This window comes from Cetorhinus maximus, chromosome 5 (genome assembly GCF_964194155.1).
Source record: "Cetorhinus maximus chromosome 5, sCetMax3.hap1.1, whole genome shotgun sequence".
Taxonomy (NCBI): domain Eukaryota; kingdom Metazoa; phylum Chordata; class Chondrichthyes; order Lamniformes; family Cetorhinidae; genus Cetorhinus; species Cetorhinus maximus.
The window spans coordinates 150856321-150877003 of record NC_135883.1 but is presented as its reverse complement, the minus strand read 5'-3'; the positions used below and the strand labels follow the sequence as shown (position 1 = coordinate 150877003).

Genomic DNA, 20683 nt, shown 5'->3' with positions numbered 1-20683 from the left:
GGAAGGGGTCCTACACAATCAATTATGACCCTAGTAAAAAGTTCTTCAAATGCTTGAATTGGAATTAAAAGTGCTGGCTTAATCACTATTTCCCTATCACCTGACATGTGTGACATGTTCTACAGAATTTGACTACATCGCTATACAATCCAGGCCAATGAAAATGTTTTTGTATTTTCACCCGTGTGTCTTTCTAATTCCTAAATGCGCCCCCCCCTACCCCCCCCCCCCCAACATTGGAATTTCATGAGCTATTCTCAGTATCTCATTTCTATATCCAAATGATATAACAATATAATAATTTTCATCTGCTGAAACCTGATATAGCCGCCACTCTCTCATAAACACATTAACCTTAAGGCAATCACATTCTGGAATACATCCTGCCTCTGTTCCTGAGTAAGCTGTCTTATATAACGGTTTTATTTGTTGAACCTTTTTCTGTAACTCTACCAACTGCCTTGAGCTAAATACGTCAGCTGCATTCTCTTCCATCCTTTCTTCCTGAACAATCTTATCAAAGACAGTGTCAGCTAATTGAACTTCAACACCTTTGCCTGCCTTTTAACTTCCTCTTCTTCCTGTTTCAACCTGTGGGCTTGTGATCTTGTTACCATACAATCTGGAAACAAGATGCTCTTTCTGCAACACTTCTGTTGAAAACATCTCTACAGGCTGCTCAACTACCATAGGCATCACCCACATCTGTGACCCAGCTATAGCATTACCTAAAATAAATTGAACTGCTGCAATGGGCAATTTTTCCACTACTCCAACAATCACATCACCTGTTTTCCACTTAATCTTTAAATTTACATTCCACATTGGAATAAGTTTAGCATCTCTTTGAATCCCACTTATTATCACTTGTTCCTGCAATACTCCCTCTACAGCTTCTCTTACCATTTTAACCCTCTGTTCCTCTACATGAGTTCTCATTACCGAAGGAATTGAACCTTTAAATTCTTCCAAAAGAATTACTTCTCTAAGAGCTGCTTATATTGTCTCTATCTTTAATGCCCATATCCAATGGTCAAAATTACTTGTTTTACCCTCTCAAACTCAATATAAGCTTGCCCAGGCTGTGCTAAATTCCCGTCAGTATACCTCAGCAACTAACTCATACGTACTTAAAATTGCCTTTTTTTAAACCATAATCCATTGACATTTCTTCTGATAGTGAAGCATAAACATCATGAGCTCTACCCACTAGCCTAGATTGTAACAGCAATGTACAGTTTTCTTGTGGCCATTTCATCTGTTTAACTATCTTCTCAAATGAAATAAAGGATGCTTCCACATCTCTTTCTTCAAACTTCAGAAGAGCTTGCACAAATTTAAACATCTCCCCCCTGGGTTTTAGATGAAAGGTTTTTTCATCATCAGAAATTTCCTCAGCATCTGATGTCTCTTTTTTAAAGTCCAGCTTTTTAAGTTGGTACTCTTTTTCTTTCCTTCTCTCTTTCCCCCTTTTCTAACCTTGCCATTTCCAATTTCCATTCCTGTCTTTTTTCTCTCTCCTGCCTTTCTGCCAGTTCCCTTTGGAATGCCCTTTCTTTCTCTGCTGCCTCTCATTCCAGTTTTCTCATTTCCAAATCTTTTTCCTTTTCTTTTGCCTCCAATTCAAGTGTTTTCAGTTCCTCTGCTTGTTCAAATTCAAGCTTCTTCATTTGTAACTGAAGTCTCACTACCTCCAGCTGTGACTCACTAGTGTCAGGTATCACTTCCAACTTCAAATGTTGTGCTATCACTTCAGATATGTCTGCTTTCTTTGCCCCTACAGGTAACCTCAGCTGCAACTTACCACCAATTCTGTTAACTTATCCTTAGATACTTTTTATAACCCAATCAGAGTTATATCTTCTACTTCAAAAAAAAGGTTTTAGCCATGGATACAGCCCACAATTTGTTATGACGTGGCCAATTTGTTATGATGTGTGCCAGGAGGATCAAATCTACAAGGGAAACTTGATCATGCTATCACAATGATTTTTCAATTTGTATTTATTTCAAGAAGCATGCTCTGAATTCAGAAGACATAAGCCAACCAAGACATCAGAGACTTAAAAAAAAACTAAATTTAACATTTATTAACAAAAGAAAAGATTTCAAGCACATACATAGGTCTACAAGTTATACTATAATAACTCCTAAAAACTCTAATTAATCTGGCTTCCAGTTATACTCCCCATTAAGGAATTGTTAAAAAAAAAACTGATTTGAAATAGATTCTGGAAAGTCAACACAATACCCTGGACTGTAGAATTCAAGTGGTTGTTTCCCAGCTTCGGTTTCTGTGAACAGCAGGCTTAATGCACAAATATTGAAGGCTTCTCACACTTCTGGTAGATCTTACAATGCCTTCCCTGACACATAGCCTCATTCTCCTTTATACATGTTTCTCTCTTTTAACGTAAATTCCATTGTTCCCATACTTCTTTGGAACTTTACCTTTCTCATAATATAAATCTTTTCATGGTGCTAATATTGTCATCTCTTTGAAATTCAAACTGCCCTGATTTATCTAAAAATGCAAATTCTCCTCACCTTACTTTCTAAGACTTCAGCCATGTTTACATATTTAACATTTCAAACCTAGACTCTTTTGATGAGTCAAAGCCTCCAGACCAGCTGTCTCCAATTCAATGAAATCACACACGCACACACACATACACACACACGCACGCGCAAAAAAGAAACTATCCAAACCCTACTATTAACCTACTTTTACAATAAATCACATTATTATGAGAATTATTATACTTTCATGACACCGCCCATCAAATCAATCTGCCAACCAACCAAAAAAGCGTGGACGGACAAAAACTGCATATTATCATTATAGATTTCTGCAGACTCCAGGATAATCCTGTGGGTTTGGCAACCCTAGTGGATAATGGAACAACAACCAGACCATAGGAGATATGAGCACTGGGATGAAAGTCAGGCAGAGGGTTGAATATGGAGGGTGGAGAGATCAGCAGGGGGGTGGGCAAGTGACCAGTGGGTGGCACAGACAAGGAGACACTCAGATAGGTGTAGTGGAATGGATAGTGGGTCGCCAGGCCATGTAGGATTATCAGTGAATTGCTAACGTCTGTGTAACTGTGTTTCAACAGAGAATCAACTTTCAAGAAGATTGGAAGATTATCACCTTGTTTATTGGAGGGAATGATCTCTGCAAATGTTGCAATGATCCTGTAGGTGATATATGCACAGACTTACATTGATCCTTCTCTAGAGCATAGTATCTCTTCGTTTCCTCACTTAGCTCCACTGAACAGTGTTTCATCTTTTATCTTTTGCTCTTCTCTCCCTTCTATATTCTAGTGGCAAATCATACTGTGGAGCAACTCCACAGGATAAAATATATTCAGAGAGGGTTGCACCTATTATGTGGATGGGTTGGATTATGGCAGATTGATTCTAATGTAGGAAAGCAAGAATTGCATTTATATTGCACACATCACACCCCTGGGATGTCCCATGTTGCCTCATAATCACTGTTGTCATAAGTAAATGCAGTCGCCAATTTGTGTACAACAAGCTCCCACATATAGCAATGAGATGAATGACCAGTTAACCTGTTCTTGGTCATATTGGTTGATGGATGAATATAGGTGAAGACACCAGGACAACTTCCTAATCTTCTACAAAGGGTTCTTGGTAGAAAGGACCCTGGTTAACCCTCTAACTTCGACAACAAGGGCCAATGCATTTGGAATGGCACACATGTATTATATGAAACGGTCAACTCTAGCCATCCTGGTGGAAAGTGCCAATGATTGTGCATTTGTAAAATGCTGACCATTCCTACCTTTTTACAATCAAGCACAACATCAAATTAAATGGTCTACTTCCCATCTTGCTGGGATGCTGATGGAGGTATGTGAGTACTTCCTGGTGGCTGGGGAAATTCATACACTGGTCACTGGAAATGGACCTTCTCATTCACAAGATAAATCACTCTTGGTCGCTCTGGATGCAGAACATCATTGGGGCTACCGGAGCCCAAGGATCCAGAAATAAGCCATAGCTCTTCTCCATCTCAGCATTTAGTGCCCATTCCTAATTGTCCTTGGGAAGGTGGTGGTGAGCCACCTTCTTGATCCACTGCAGGCCATGTGGTACACTGTAAGGAAGGGAGTTTAAGGAGATATTTCATAACACTCAGCAAAGAGAGAAAGAAAGACTCTAGGAGAAGGATGCATCGTTCATGGCTACCTGAGGAAGATAATATCAAATTGAAAGAAAAATTGTACAATTCCACTTTAAGATTAGTGGCAGGTCAGAATATTGGCCAGAATCTAAAAAACAGCAAAGAGTGATTTAAAAAATAATGAGAAAGAAATTAAAGTATGAGAGAAAGCTATCTCGGAATATAGAAACAGATGGTAAGATCTTCGACAGGTATTTAAAAAGGGAAAGAGTAACTAAAGTGAGTGTTGGTCCTCTAGAGCGTGGGGAATTAATAATGGGAAATAAGGAAATGGCAGACATGCAGAAGTGATTTTGTGCCTGTCTTAACTCTAGAAAACACAAAAAACATCCTAGAAGTAATTGTAAATTAAGAGGTGAAAGGAACTTAAAACAATTACAGTCACCAGGGAAAGGATACTAAGCAAATTATTAAGACTCAGGGCTGACAAGGCCTCCTAGGGTTTTAAAAGAAGTGGCTGCTGAGATAGGAGATGCATGGGTTGCAATTTTCCAAAATTCCCTAGGTTCTGGAAAGGCCCCATCAAATTGGAAAATAGCGAATGTATTTCATCTATTCAAGAAAGGACAAAGACAGAAAACAGGAAACTACAGGCCTGTTAGCCTAAAGATCTGTCATAGAGAAAATGCTAGAAGCTATTATTAAGGAGGTTATAGCAGCGCACTTAGAAAATTTTAATTAAATCAGGCAGAATCCACATGGTTTTTATGAAAGGGAAATTGTGCTTGATTAATTTATTCGAATACTTTGAGGAGGTAACATGCCACTTGGATAAAGAGGAACCTGTGGATGTGGTATACTTGGGTTTCCAAAAGGCATTTGACCAGGTGCCACGCCAAAGGTTATTACACAAAATAAGAGCTTATGGTGCAGGAGTTAACATATTAGCATGAACAGATGATTGGTTGGCTAACAGAAAACAGAGATTAGGAATAAATGGGTCATTTTCAGGTTGGCAATCTGTGACTAGTTGAGTGCTGGGACCTCAACTACTAACAATCTATATCAATGACGTGAATGAAGGGAGGGAAAATATGGTTGCTAAACTTGTTGATAAGATAAAGGTAGCTAGATGAGTTAGTTGTGAAGAGGACATAAGGAGGCTACAAACAGATATAGATAGGTTAAGTGAGTGGGTAAAAATTTGGCAGATGGAGTATAATGTGGGAAAATTTGAACTTATCCACTTTGGCAGGAAGAATAAAAAAGCAGCATATTATTTAAATGGAGGGTGGCATGAACAGAATTTATGTGTTTTAATAATGTCCATGATCAAAGTGTTTTGTATGTGAGGTGTGTGTATTTTCTTACCCTCAGAGTGGTTGCACCAATTTAAATAATTCCTATAGCAAGCTTTTTTGCAAGTTTAAAAATAAAGAGGATTATTTATCATCCCACACCTGCCCTGGAGGTCTCATACACACTATCACTCACACTAAGATGAGAGACAGATGGAGAACAAAACAAGACACTTACAGTTTGGGATTATTTCAGTCTCTTTTGTAGAAGGCCTGTAGTCCTTAGATGAGCTGATGCTTTGGCTGGAATGAAAGTCTTGAGAAACAGAGGATTATCAGTAAACTGCAAGATTTCTTGCAGCTGAATTGCCAGGAGATTGGTTCTCAGGTGAACTTGAAGTCAGAACAGATTGGAGAGAGTCCTTCTCCCACTTTCAAGGTGTTGGTCTTTATTACATTGGCTGCTGAGTTGACTGCAGCCAGTTTGATGGCTTTCTGCTCATCTCTCTGTGTCTGCAGAGCTGATTCTTGCTGTTTTAAAAGCAGGCAGCAAACATGGCTGTCTCACCCATGTGACCTGTTAAAAGTCCAAACTCCTTTTCCAATTAAGATGGTGTGATAGGCTGATAAACATCCTGTATTGTGGCTTTTCACACTCTGAAAGTTTGAGACAGGCAATGTCTTTGTCTTTAGATATGCAGCCATCACAATTCAATGAAAGGCCAGTGGGATCCATTCCACATTTGTCTAACGTCCATTGAGTTTTGATATCCCCGGTAAAACAGAGTTGTCTGCAAACTCCATTGTCTGTAGGTTTTGGGCCATATTTAATCAGGTATTGACCACAGACTCCACTGTCTACAGTTCAAAGGCCAAAAGTCACACAGGGCAGAATTTTCTGCCTGTCGGGCGGGTGGGCCTGACCCAATCTCCAGCGGGCGCAGAGCTGATCCCCGCTGGAGAAGTGGGCCGCGCCGCCATTTTACGTGAGCGGGTCAATTAAGGCCTGCCCAGCATGACATCCGGCAGGAAGTGCATAGCCCATGGTATGCTGTAGCCACCTTAACAGCTTTTGTGTTCACTTTTTAAAATATAGCTTTAAAATTTGTAATTCCTGTACTGGACACGACAGAGATTGCAGAACTCTGTGTTACAGAGGGATCGGGGTGTCTTGGTACGTGATTTACAAAAAGTTAGTATGCAGTGCAGCAAGTGATTAGGAAGGCAAATGGAGTAATGTTGTTTATTGCAAGGGGAATGGATATAAAAGTAGGGAAGTTTTACTATGGTTGTACAGGGAGCCGGTGAGATCACATCTGGAATACTGTGTACAGTTTTGGTCTCCTTATTTAAGGAAGGATATAATTGCATTAGAAACAGTGCAGAGTAGATTCACCCAGTTGATTCCTGGGATGAAGGGGTTGTCTTATGAGGAAAGGTTGGACAGATTGGGCCTGTATCCAATGAAGTTTAGAAGAATGTGAGGTGATCTTATTAAAACATATAAGATCCCGAGGGGACTTGATAGGGTGCATATTGAAAGGATGCTTTCCTTTATGGGAGAGACTAGAGCTAGGGGACACAGTTTAAAAATAAGCGGTCCCCCATTTGAGATGGCAATGAGGAGAATTTTTCTTCTCTCAAAGGATCGTTAGACTGTGCAACTCTTTTCCCCAGAGAGCAAGGGCAGCAGGGTCATTGAATATTTTTAAAGCTGAGTTAGAGAGATGCTTGTCTGACAAGGGAGTCAAAGGGCATAGGGGGTAGACAGGAAAGTAGAGGCCAAGCATGATTTTATCAAATGACGGAGCAGGCTTGAGGGGTTGAATAGTTTACTCCTGCTCCAAATTCATATGTTAATCTGTTCAATAGGGATTGCAGTTTAACAAACACTTTAATTTTCAGAATGCGGAAACAAAGCCTGAGGAAATCCAGGTTCTCACTGAAGGCAACAGGCAAACTCAGCAAAGCCACACTCCGTGATGGGGAGGAGAAACCTGGCTCGTGCCCAAGTCAGTGTGCGACTGCTCCACACACTGGCCTGAGGCCCAAACCAAATTCAGCATCGCAGCCTCGTTTGAATGAAAGCAGAAGCCTGTGGTTAATAAACAGGGCATCAGGACTCAGCTTGCCGATCAGGGCCTGCCAATCTCCAGCCAGTTCGAACACCGAGTCAGGCTGAACAGGTTGGGGGTTGATAGGTGGGTGGAAAGGAAGGTGAAGTGAAGTGCCATAGCATGAAACATTCCGCCAGTGTCTCACAGCTCATCCTCCTTTTGGCCCTGATTCGAGCAGTCCCCAGCGGCCCCTCCAACCACAACCAGTTAGGTCCCTCGAAACCAAGGACAACTGGTTGGTGCTGGCCTGGAAGAAACACCCATTGCCAGCTGAATTTTACATAAGCGACTACAGCCAGCATAGGACCCCGACTTCCTTAGTAAAGCTGCCTTTATCAAGCAGAAAAATCCAACCCGGCCAATTCCCACTCCATCAGTCTACTCTCAAACATCAGTAATGTGATATCAAGCGGCACTTACTTATCAATGACCTGCTCACTGATGCTCAGTCTGGATTCCACCAGGATCACTCAGCTCCTGACCTCATTACAGCCTTGGTTCAAACATGGACAAAAGAGCTGAACTCCAGAGGTGAGGTGAGAATGCAGTGCTTGACATCAAGACAGCATTTGACCAAGTGTGGCATCAAGGAGCCCTAGCAAAACCCTGCCTGACTCCCCAAAGCCTGTCCAACATCTACAGGTCACAAATCAGGAATGTGATGGAATATTCCCCATTTGCCTAGATGAGTGCAGCTCCAACAACACTCAAGAAGCTCAACATCATCCAGGAAGAAGTGACCCGCTTGATTGGCACCACAACCACAAACATTCACTCCCTCCACCACCAATGCATAGTAGCAGCAGTGTGTACCATCTACAAGATGCACTGCAGAAATTCACAAAGGTAGCTTAGGCAGTAGTTTCCAAACCCACGATCATTACCACACAGAAGGACAAAGATTGCAGATAAATGAGAACACCACCACCTGGAAAGTCCCCTCCAAGTCACTCACCACCCTGCCTTGGAAATATATCGCCGTTCTTTCACAATTGCTGGGTCAAAATCCTGCAGCAGTTCAAGAAGGCAGCTCACCACTACCTCCTCGAGGGCAATTAAGGATGGGCAATAAATAAATAAATAAAGGCCCAGCCAGCGATGCTCATATCCCATGAATGAAAATTTTTTAAAAATGGACAGGCTGGTCACACATTTACAGGTCCACATGAATATAGAATCAGATTGGCCAATGGCCAATGTCCATGGACACCAATGCCCAGCAACCCTCACCCACGCATCTAATTTTCAACTGTTGGCTTCTCATTTCCCTGGCACAAAACAGATTTTCCACACTCACCTCGACACCTCCCAGTCTGGAGAGGACAAGTTAGAGATAGGGAGATAGTGCTCACTCTCCAATGTGCAGTGAATTTGTCCACTCAGCAGGGCTGAGCTACTTCTTTCCCAAGGGTTTCCAAGTGTAACACTGAGGGTAAGCCATTAAGATGTATGGGCTACTGGTACTGTTTGTCAGGAAAGCTAAGCCGATATGACATGTAAATCCCAGCAGATATTTTTCTCTGATTAGCTTGGACTTGTACTGGATCACTGCAGTGAGAAAACCTGCCTATATTATGGGATCTTGCTGTGTAGAGCTTGCCTTCTTGTTAACAGACACCACATTTTGAAGTAAATCATTGTGTGATGGAATATGAGATGTTTCATCGTAATAAGGCGCAATTTAACTTTTCTTGTTAAGTAATAATTCTCTATTCTTTTATAATCTGTAGAACAAATACTCTCCAGATCAATTTGCTAACAGCATACAGGAAGTGCTAGATGTTCTACACAGTGAGGTAAGTGTAACAAATACTTTACATCTTGTGACTGCTGACCCTTTGTGCTTTTGGCCAATTGGCATTATCCTCAAAACCTGCCATTTGGTTGGCACCCTTGGCATGAACTGGGAAATTAAAAAATCATTAAAAAAACAGACATATTAAATGAATTAATTAAACTCAAAGAGGATAAAGCCCCTGGTCTAGATGGGTTGCATCCATGTATTTTAAAAGAATCTAGGGAAGAGATGGCAGAGGCATTAATACATATATTTAATAATTTATCAGAAAAAGGAGAAGAGCCAGAAGACTGGCGGAGAGCTAATGTAATTCCTGTACTTAAGAAGGGGCTTAGAACATGTCCAAGGAATTATAGACCTGTCAGTATAACATCGGTGGTATGAAAAATAATGGAATCCTTACTAAAGGACAGAATGGAAGAACATCTAAAAAAAAGTATTATAATGAATAGTCGGTACAGATTTTAGATTTTAGAAGGAAAATCTTGCTTGACCAAACTTATTGAATGTTTTGAGTAGATAACAGAGAGAATAGACAATGACAATGCAAAAGATGTGATTTTTCTGGGTTTTCAAAAGGCCTTCGATAAGGTGTCCCATAATAGGCTAATGAATAAGGTCAGAGAATGTGGAGTCAGGGAACAAGAATGGATTGCTATCTGGCTTCAAGACAGAAAGCAGAGAGTGGGAGTAAAGGGTAGTTATTCAGAGTGGCAGAAGGTGGGAATTGGTGTTCCACATGGGTCTGAGACCACCAATATTCACAATTTACATTAATAATTTGGACTTTGGAATCAAAAACACAATTACTAAATTTGCAGGTGAGGAGGACTGCAACAAATTACATGAGGACATTAAAAACTTGCAGAATGGGTGATTAATTAGCAAAAGAAGATCAACACAGATAAATGTGAGGTAATATATTTTGGTAGGAAGAAAAGGAAGGTCATTTGAAAGGTGCATGTCTATGTGGGGTACAGGAACAACACAATCTTGGAGAACAAGTACACCAAACACTAAAGGTTGTGCCACAGGTTAGGTCCATAAAAAAACCAAAGCAAGCACTAGGCTTTATTTTTAGAGAGATAGAATTGAAAAGGGAGGTCAACCTGTATTGAACCTTGGTTAGACAACAGTTAAAAGTACTGCCATATTATAAAAAAGATTTGGAGGCGCTGGAGAGGTTGCATGGAAGATTTACAGGGATGATACCCTCACCTTTCCCTTGAAAAGAATGAACAGGCTAGGTCTCTTTTCCTTTGAAAAAAGAAGGCTTAGGGGGTGAACTAATAGATGTCCTTAAAATTATGAAAGGTTTTGAAGGAGTATGCACAGAGAGAATACTTCCCATTGTGGAGAAGAGCATAACTAAAGGCCACCAATATAAGATAGTAACCAAGAAATTCAGTGGGGAATTCAGAAGAAACTTCTTTACCCAAAAAAGTGGTGAGAATGTGGAACTCGCTATCACAGAAATTGGTTGATGAAAATAGTATAGACTCTTTTAAGGGGAAGCTATAAAAGCTGACGCAGGAGAAGGGAATGGATAGTTACACTGATAGATATAGATGAAGAAAGATGGGAGGAGGCTCAAGAAGAGCATAAATGCTGGCGTTTATATCCTATGTTTGTAATGTAATGTAATCGTAATGTAATATGTTGGTGACCTACTGTTCTTCCATTTTCTGCTGATTAAAGTTTTATATTCACTCCATGATAGAACGATGCCTGTAAGAGGGTGCAACTTAGTGCCTGAACATTTCTTACCCACCCCTGTGGCACAGACAGGTGCAGGGCATCTGAAGCACATGCTGCCCGTTTAGCCTATTGTGCTTCTTCAATTGGGCAGGTTTGGAGTGGCCCCCCCTTTCCTCTTGCCCAGCAATGTAGGCCAACTCCCTAGTGCTGGGTATCAAAGTTGGAAGAATGGGACACAGCTGAAGGCCTGGCAAGTGTGAGCTGCAGTCCTGGTCACCATCCTCGGGGTGTCACTGCTGATGGCTCTCCAACAGCAGTCAGAAGGACTGAACAAGTTGCATTTACTTTAAAAGACATTATAATCTAAATGGGACAGAGGAGCAAAGGGAGTAGAAACACACCAATCAAAATCACACAGGTTAACAAGGCCATAAAAAAGCACACCAAGTACTTGGATTTGTTTCTAGGGGATGGAGTTGAAAATACGCTAAACTTATATTGAAACTTGGACAGAAAAATCCTGGAGTACTATGGACAATTCTGATTGATGTATCAGAAAAAAAATAGAAGGACTGCAGAGCCTGCAAAAAAAAATACAAGGATGATAGCAGGAATGCAGATATGTACCTGTCAGCAGACTTTTGAAAACAGAAAGACTCTTGAAAACAGAAGGCTGAAGAGTGGCCTAATAGAGGCCTTTAAAATTATGAAAGGTTTTGATAAAGTGGATGCAGGGAAAATGTGTGGGAAGCAGCATAACTAGAGGCTATCAACATAAGATAGTCACCAGGAAACCCAGTAAGGAATTCGGAAGAAGCTTCTTTGTCCAAAGAGTGGTAAGAATGTGGAACTTGCTACCAAAAGGAATGGTTGAAGTGAACAGTATAGATGCATATGCAGCCAAGACCTGGAAAACATTCAGGCTTGGGCTGTTAATTGGTAAGTTTCATTTACACCACACAGGTGTCAGGCAATGAGCATCTCCAATAAGAGAGAATCTAACCATCTCCTCTTGACATTCAATGGCATTACCATCGCTGATTCCCTCACTATCAACATCCTGAGGGTTACCATTGACCAGAAAATTAACTGAACCATACTGTGGCTACAAGGGCAGGTCAGAGGCTGGGAATTCTGTAGTGAGTAACTCACCTCCTGACTCCACAAAGCCTGTCCACCATCTACAAGGTGCAAGTCAGGAGTGTGATGGAATACTCTCTACTTGCCCGGATGAGTGCAGCTCCAACAGCACTCAAGAAACTCAACACCATCCAGGACAAAGCAGCTCACTTGATTGGCACTCCATCCACCACCTTAAACATTCAGTCCCTCCACCACCATAACTGGAGTCCCTCATCCATGGTACTTTCTAGGAAAGCTCTCCCCTTCTGTCTAAGGCCTTGGCATCCTTTCTAAAATGTCATGTCCATAAATCATAGAAAAGTACAAGACCAAAAGAGATCTTTTCCATCGTGGAGATGAAACTTATATAAGCGCTTCATCACGGAAGAAATTTACGCATCATCTTTCATAACCTCAGGTTATCCAAATATGTTTCACAGGCAATGAAGTATTTTTGAAGTGCAATTCCTGGTGTCATGTAGGAAATGTGGCAGCCAAATTGCGCACAAGTTCCAGCAAACAGCTTGAAATAATGACCAGATGATTTGGTTTGGTGATGTTGATGGAGGGATGAATATTGGGTAAAATATTGGATAATTATTGGCCAGGGCATTGGGGAGAATACCCTCCTCTTCATTTGTGCTGTGGCACCTTTTAGGGCTTTGGCTTAACATGTACATCTGAAAGATAGCACACCTGAGAGTGCAGCACTCCTTCAGTACTGTACTGAAGCATCGGCCTAAATTTTATGTTCAAGTGCCTGGACACGATACTTGAACCCACAACCTTCTAAAATCAGAGGTGAGAGTGCTCTCCGCTGAACCACAGCTGACTTTGCACCAATCAGGAACTGTCCTGATAATGTGTTATCCTCAATCTCACCTTGCTCAGCAGCAATTGGTTTTGTGCATTTTCAGTTGGCTAGCCAGCAAGTTCGAGATTAATGTTAATTTTTCATTTTGTGTCTTCAGGTCCCAAGAGCTTTTGTGAACCTGGTGACGGTTCTCAACATTTTACCATTACGGGAGCTTTTTGCTGACACCAGACTGAAGTGTCCACGGTCCTTATTACGGTTTGTATTCCACTTAACCAAGCTTTGTGTGAGAAATTGGACCTTATAACTGCCAAGCACACTTTGATTACAAATTCTATCAGCAGGAAGTAAGAGAGGGAGTGGTGAACACCTTGACCTTTTCAAGCACTAACGTAACTCTTTTTGTGGGGGATTTATTTTTATAACTTTTATCAGTAGGTATTGTATAACTATATTGGAGCCTACAGTTATTAAGGCTCAGAGTTACACGCTGTCCTGTCTTGAACTATTATCACAGTTCATTGTCACTGGGTCAATATTGTGGAATTGCCCACCTAATGCTATTGTGCCTTCACCAGGGGAACTGATTAAAGGAGAAGACCCATCATTGTTTTCTCAGAGTAACTAGGGATGAGCAATAAACATCAGCTTTGTTGTTGCTGACCATATCCCAAGAACAAATAAAAGTAAAGATCGAGGCCTATCTCAATTTGTTTCAAAGGTTTGCTAACCTAACTGGCCAGCCGGGAAATCCACGTGAGTGGGTGGCATGTCAGTATTACACCCCACCCCCATTGACTTCAGTGGAGAAGAACGTTGGGCAGGGGGTATAAAACCACCCAATTTCATCAGGTAAGGTTAAAACGACCCTCAATTTTCCCAAATATCTATTACCCACTGCCAGTGGCGTCACTCTGAGCGAGCCGGGATTATGACCTGCTGGTGGACTGCTACCCACTGCCATTATCAGAGGAACTGGACTCAGGGTGCAGTTAGAAAGTTTGAATGATTACAGACAACATCTGCATCAGTGTTTGTGCATCCTGTGTTGGGAATGGGGGGAGAAGCTGGGGGTGGGGGGAGTCTCGATTGAGGTGAAGGCATGGAACACTATGTTCAGTGGAAGATGATGGAAGATAAATAACAGAAGCCACTGCCAGCCAGCCACTGCCCCTCACACCTCCCCTTCTGCCACTGACCTCCATCCCATGAAATCCGGGGGACATTACATTCACAGGAAATCGCTGTCCACTATTTTAACAGACGTTGATCTGTTTCATTTTAAAGAGAGGGTCTAGTTTTCCTGCAATCCCACATATCCTGGGAAATCGCTACAGAAGTTAGCCCATCATTGCAGACTGTCCACTTTGTGCTTTCTATTTCCCTGCCAGTCTACAGGAACCAGTTGACCCATCAAAGACAGGGTTTGTTGTGAACCTAAATGGGGCCAGGTGATCTTCTAACCCCAATAGCTTTCTGCCAGAACACTGCCTTGCAGTTTAGACCAGGCCTGACCCAGAAAAGTCCAGTCCCCACTGAATGCTGAATCCAGCCTCTAGCACTAAGTTTGGCAGCTTGATGCACAAAGCCTGATAATGCTTGGGTATTAACAAGCTGCACATTAATGTGGAATAAAAACAAAAAATGGTCTGAATATTCAGCAGGCCAGGCAGCGTCAGTGGAGAGAGACAGAGTTAACATTTCAGGTTGAGATGAGCTTTCATCAGAACATCTTGATTCTGAAACAGTTCCTGCAGATTGGAAGGTAGCCCATGTCACTCCATTATTTAAGAAGGAAGGGAGAGAGAAAACAGGGAACTACAGACCTGTTAGCTTTACATCAGTAGTGGGGAAAATGCGAGAATCTATTCTAAAGGATGTGATAAATGGATACATGGATGATAATGATCTGATTGGACATAGTCAACATGGGTTTATGAATGGGAAATCATGTTTGACGAACCTGTTGGAGTTTTTTGAGGATGTTATTAACAGAATTGATAAAGGGGAGTCAGTGGATGTAGTGTACTTGGATTTTCAGAAGGCTTTTGATAAAGTCCCCTACAGGAGGTTGGTTGCAAAATTAAAGCACATGGAATAGGAAGCAATATACTGGCATGGATTAAGGATTGGCTAACAGGCAGAAAACAGAGAGTAGGAATAAACGGAACATTCTCGCGTTGGCAGACTGTGACTCGTGAGGTACCGCAAGGATCAGTACTTGGGCCCCAGCTGTTCATGATATGCATCAATGATTTTGATGTGGGAACCAAATGTAATATTTCCAAATTTGCGGATGACACAAAGTTGGGCGGGAATGTGTGTTGTGAGGAAGATGCAAAGCAGCTTCAAGGGAATTTGGACAGACTTAGTGAGTGGGCAAGAACATCGCAAATGAAATATAATGTGGAAAAATGTGAGGTTATCCACTTTAGGCAGAGGAACAGATATGCAGAGCATTTCTCAAATGATAAGAGATTAGAAAGTACAAAAGGAACTGGGTGTCCTCGTCAATAAGTCACTGAAAGCTAACATGCAGGTACAACATGCGATTGTGAAAGCTAATGGTATGTTAGTCTTTATTGCAAGAGGATTTGAGTACAGGATTAGCACAGTCTTGCTTCCATTTTATAGAACCTTGGTTGAACTGCAGCTGGAGTATTATGTGCAGTTTTGGTCCCCTTCCCTTAGGAAGGATATTATTGCCATCAAGGGAATGCAACAAAGGCTCACCAGACTTGTTCCTGGGATGGTGGGCCTGTCCTACAAAGAGAGATTGGGGAAACTGAGCCTGTATTCTCTAGCGTTTTGAAGAATGTGAGGTGATCTCATTGAAACCTACAAAATACTTAAAGGAATAGACAGGGTAGATGCGGGTAAGATGTTTTCCCCTGGTTGGGGAGTCTAGAACCAGGGGGCACAATTTCAAAATAAGGGGGAAGCCACTTAGGAACGAGATGAGGAGAAATTTTTATGCACAGAGGGTTGTGAATCTTTGGAATTCTCTACCCCAGAGGGCTGTGGAAGCTCAGTCATTGAGTACGTTTAAAGCAGAAATAAAAAGAGAAAATGAGGAACAGAGTTAATGTTTTGAGTCTGTATGACCCTTCGTCAGAGCTCTGTTCTCTCCCCTCAGATGCTGTCAGACCTGCTGCGTTTTTCCAGCATTTTCTCTTTTTATTTCAGATTTCCAGCATTTGCAGTATTTTGCTTTTATCTTAATGTTTAAAGCAGAGGTTGTCAGATTTCTAAATACCTATGACATAAAGGGATACGGGGAAAGTGTGGGGAAAAAGGCATTGAAGTGGATGATCAGCAATGATGATATTGAATGGCAGAGCAGGCTCAATGGGCTGAATGGGGAGGCAGTGATGCTTTGGCATTATCACTGGACTAGTAATCCAGAAACCCAGGGTAATGCTCTGTGGGCCTGGGTTCAAATCCCACCACAGCAGATGGTGAAATTTGAATTCAATAAAAATCCAGAATTAAAAATCTAATGACGACCATGAAACCATTGCTGATTGTTGTAAAATCCCATCTGGTTCACTAATGTCCTTTAGGGAAGGAAATCTGCCGTCCTTCCCTACATGTGACTCCAGACCCACAGCAATTGCCCTCTGAACAAGGGCAATTAGGGATGGGCAATGAATGCTGGCCTAGCTGGTGACACCCACAACCCATGAACGAATTTTAAAAAATGGCTGACTCCTGCTCCTATGTTCTTAAACCAGTTCTGGTGAAAGGTCATCTCAACATGAAAACCATGTCTCCCTTCACAGGTGCTGTCTGACTTGCTGAGTATATCCAGGCATTTTTCTGTTTTCATTTCCAGCATCTGTAGTATTTTGCTTTTCCACATCAATGTGGTTTGGAAGCTGATGCTGTTTGTCACCATTCAGATTCAGGAAACCTGATGCAGTCCCCACCACTTCGGTGGGTCGGAGCTTGGTGTGACTATGGTTTGGTTGCTATATGCTGTGGATGGTAAAAGAATTCGGTGTTCTCAAACATGAGCCTCAAGTCTAATACGTCCGCTATCTCAAATCGGATCTGGCTGTTGCACTTAAAGTAATTGATGTTATTAGTCCCCACATTACTGGAATTTGAAGAGTTTGTGGACCAGGACAGCTGCACAGAAACCGCTGCAGATTAGGAGAAGCAGTAACCCAACCTTAATTATTGAGGGAATCATACCTTAATGAGATGTGAATTGCTGGTTGAACAACTAAATCAGCTCAAAATAACCTGGGCGCTTAACAAGGCAAAGCAATGCCTTTATAACTGATATCTAGAGGAATCCCAAATAATTTCCCACTGAATACAGACAATAGGCAGCATGGTAACATCCAAAGTGGTGGAGATTGTATTAGTACACCAAGTATTGGTTACTGCTACCTAACATGGACTGCCTCAACTGACTGGGCAGTAGCCATGTGTGAGCCATCATACTTAAGGAGAAACTATTTCCACTGGGCGGGGTGGCATGGGTAATGAGGGGATGGAAGATAATTGGCAAAAGAACCAAAGCAAGTTGTTAGGCCCTGGAATATATTTCCTGAAAGCTTGGTGGAAGCAGATTCAGTGATAGCTTTTAAAAGGGAATTGGAGATATTGAAATGGAAACATTTGGTAAAGAGCAGGGGAGATTAGGTAAACCAGACTTGTGTTTCCTGCAGCATGGAAGGTTAAGGGGTGATTTAACTGAGATTTTTAGGACTTTTAAAGGAGTTGATGGGATGGATAGGGAAACTTGATTTTTTTTTGATTCATTCATGGGATGTGGGTGTCACTGTCCAGGCCAGCATTTATTACCCGTCGCTAGTTGTCCTAGTTCAGAGGGCATTCAAGAGTCACATGTAGGCCAGACAAGTTAATGATGGCAGATTTCCTCCCCTAAAGGACATTAGTGAACCAGATGCGTTTTTACAACAATCAACAATGGTCATCATTAGACTTTTAATTCCAGATTTTTATTAAATTCAAATTCCAATATCTGCTGTGGCAGGATCTGTACCCAGGTCCCCAGGGCATTACCCTGGGTCTTTGGACTACTAGTCCAGCGACAATACCACTAACACCATCGCCTCCCCCGACCACGTTGTGGGAATCTAGGACAAGGTGACATAACCACAAAACCAGGCCAAACCATTGCAGAGCATGGTTAGGGAGCAGATCTTCAAACAAAGGGCGGTGTACGCGGAACTTTGTCCCATAAAAAGCAGCAGATGCTAGCTCAATTAATAACTTTAAACCTGAGATCAATAGATATTTCCCTAGCCAAGGGTGTTGTGGGTTAAATAGCTAAGGCAAATGGATGGAGTAAGGATACGGGTCAGCCATGATCTCATCGCATGGCAGAACAGGCTTGAGGAGCTGTACTCCATAGTAATTTGCATATTTGGTCAGAGTCTTCATTTTTCTGCAGGTTGCTGTGTGGATGTGTCATTAAACCACAAAACAACTCAATACAGTTGGATAAACTCCGAGACCTGAATCGGAAATATCAGGTATGAGAAAAAGGAAGGTATTATTTATATTATACCCTTTACAGCATCGGGGCATCACAAAGTGCTTTACAGTCAAGGAAGTACAGTCACTGTTGTAATCTAAGAGACATGGAACCAGTTTGAGCATTGCCCTCAGGCCCCTATGGGCCCTGACAATATTCTGTCAGTAGTACTAAAGACTTGTGCTCCAGATGTTGCTGCATCTCTAGCCAAGTTGTCCAGTACAGTTACAACACTGGCATCTACTCGGCTGTGTGGAAAATTGCCCACATATGTCCTGTACATAAAAATCCAACCCAGCCAATTACCCACCCATTCGTCTACTCTCAATCATCAGTGAAGTGATGGAAAGGGTAATCAACAGAGCTATCAAGCGGCACTTGCTTAGCAATAACCTGCACCCTGACGCTCAGTTTGGGTTCCGCAAGAGCTACTGCAGAATTTCCTCAGGGTAGTGTCCTAGGCCCAAACATTTTCAGTTGCTTCATCAATGACCTTCCTTCCATCATAGGAACTCCCTTCCCAACAGCACTGTGGGTGTACCTACACCACATGGATTGCAGCGGTTCAAGAAAGCGGCTCACCACCACCTTCTCAAGGGCAACTAGGGATGGGCAATAAATGCTGGCCCACCCAGCGAAGCCCACTTCCCGTGAATGAATTTTTTAAAAAAGTGGGGATATTCGCTGATGATTCCACAATGTTCAGTACCATTCATGATTCCTCAGATACTGAAGCAGACCATGTCCAAATGCAGCAAGACCTGAACAAGATCCAGGCTTTGGCTGACAAGTGGCAAGTAATGTTCACGCCACACAAGTGCCAGGCAGTGATCATCTCCAGCAAGAGAGAATATAACCATTGCCCCTTGACACTCAATGGCATTGCCATCACTGAATCCCCCACTATCAACATCCTGGGCGTTGTCATTGATCAGAAACTGAACTGGACCAGCCATATAAATACTGTGTCTACAAGAGCAGATCAGAGACTAGGAATCCTGTGGCGAGTAACTCACTTCCTGATTCCCCAAAGCCTGTCCACCATCTACAAGGCACAATTCAAGAGTGTGATAGGAAGTGACACACCATCGTGACTTGGTACTATATTGCCGTTCCTTCACTATCCTGGGTCAAAATCCTGGAACTCCCTTCCTAACAGCACTGTGGGTGTACCTACACCACAGGGACTGCAGCGGTTCAAGAAGGCAGCTCACCACCACCTTCTCAAGGGCAATTAGGGATGGGAAATAAATGCAGGCCTAGCTGGCAATGCCCACATCCCATGAACAAATTTTTAAAAAAGCAAGTTGCCACAAATAGCACTATGATGATGACTAGGTAATCTGTTTTTGTGATGTTGTTTGAGGAATAGATATTGGCCATAGAAGCCCCGCTGTCTGGTCTTCTCCAAGCTAGTATCATGGGATACTTTTACATCCATCCAAGAAGGCAGATGGGGCCTTGAATTTACACTTCACCTGAAAGACAGTACCTCTGACAGACTGGCACTCCATGGGATAGAATTTATATTTGCATAGTGGGCATAAAGAATACAAATTTAGCAGTCGGATGTCCTGTGCCTGAACTGTACAGTCTTTAACCCCATTGCTACATTCATGGGGCCTGCCTTTTTGGTATTAGGCCCTTTGAATATATAATTAAGGGGCTTAATGCCCATAGAGAGCACCACCGAGGAATTAGTCAGAAATATTCAGTGTCCCTAGTGGCTAAAGGTAGGTTGTGAAAAATTCTCTGGAGCTGGAGCAAGAGTCCACAGGATTCATGAAATTGTTACATTCATTCAAATGGAGCTTTTTGCCTCTTTCAGGAAATAACACACATGTTGGTTGAGTCTGGAAGGTATGATACCAGGGAAGACTTTACTGTGGTCATCCAGCCATTTCTAGAGGATATTGAAATACCACAGGACAAGGTAACTGAAAGAAAATGTAGCGGTAGCAGACTGTGTTTGATTCCAGTGGTTGCATGGTTAAGATGGGATATTCGAACTCTTGAGCACCTGCCTAATCCAGGCACAGGATAAAGATAAAGATGCTAGAAGGTTTACAAAAATACCCTGGGTTAGACCATAAGACCATAAGACATAGGAGCAGAAATTAGGCCATTCGGCCCATCGAGTCTGCTCCGCCATTCAATCATGGCTG

The 20683-nt window shown here is 42.1% G+C and overlaps 1 protein-coding gene across 1 annotated transcript in view; it reads left to right on the top strand.

Annotated features, from left to right (window-relative positions):
- LOC144681143 (phospholipase B1, membrane-associated-like) overlaps positions 1–20683 on the top strand; it is an 85933-nt gene that overhangs the window by 38582 nt on the left and 26668 nt on the right. The window contains exons 14-18 of the mRNA XM_078542870.1: positions 3120–3200; positions 9305–9370; positions 13164–13264; positions 18435–18516; positions 20347–20451. Coding sequence (XP_078398996.1) covers positions 3120–3200; positions 9305–9370; positions 13164–13264; positions 18435–18516; positions 20347–20451 — 435 coding nt within the window. The remainder of the gene's footprint in view (positions 1–3119; positions 3201–9304; positions 9371–13163; positions 13265–18434; positions 18517–20346; positions 20452–20683) is intronic.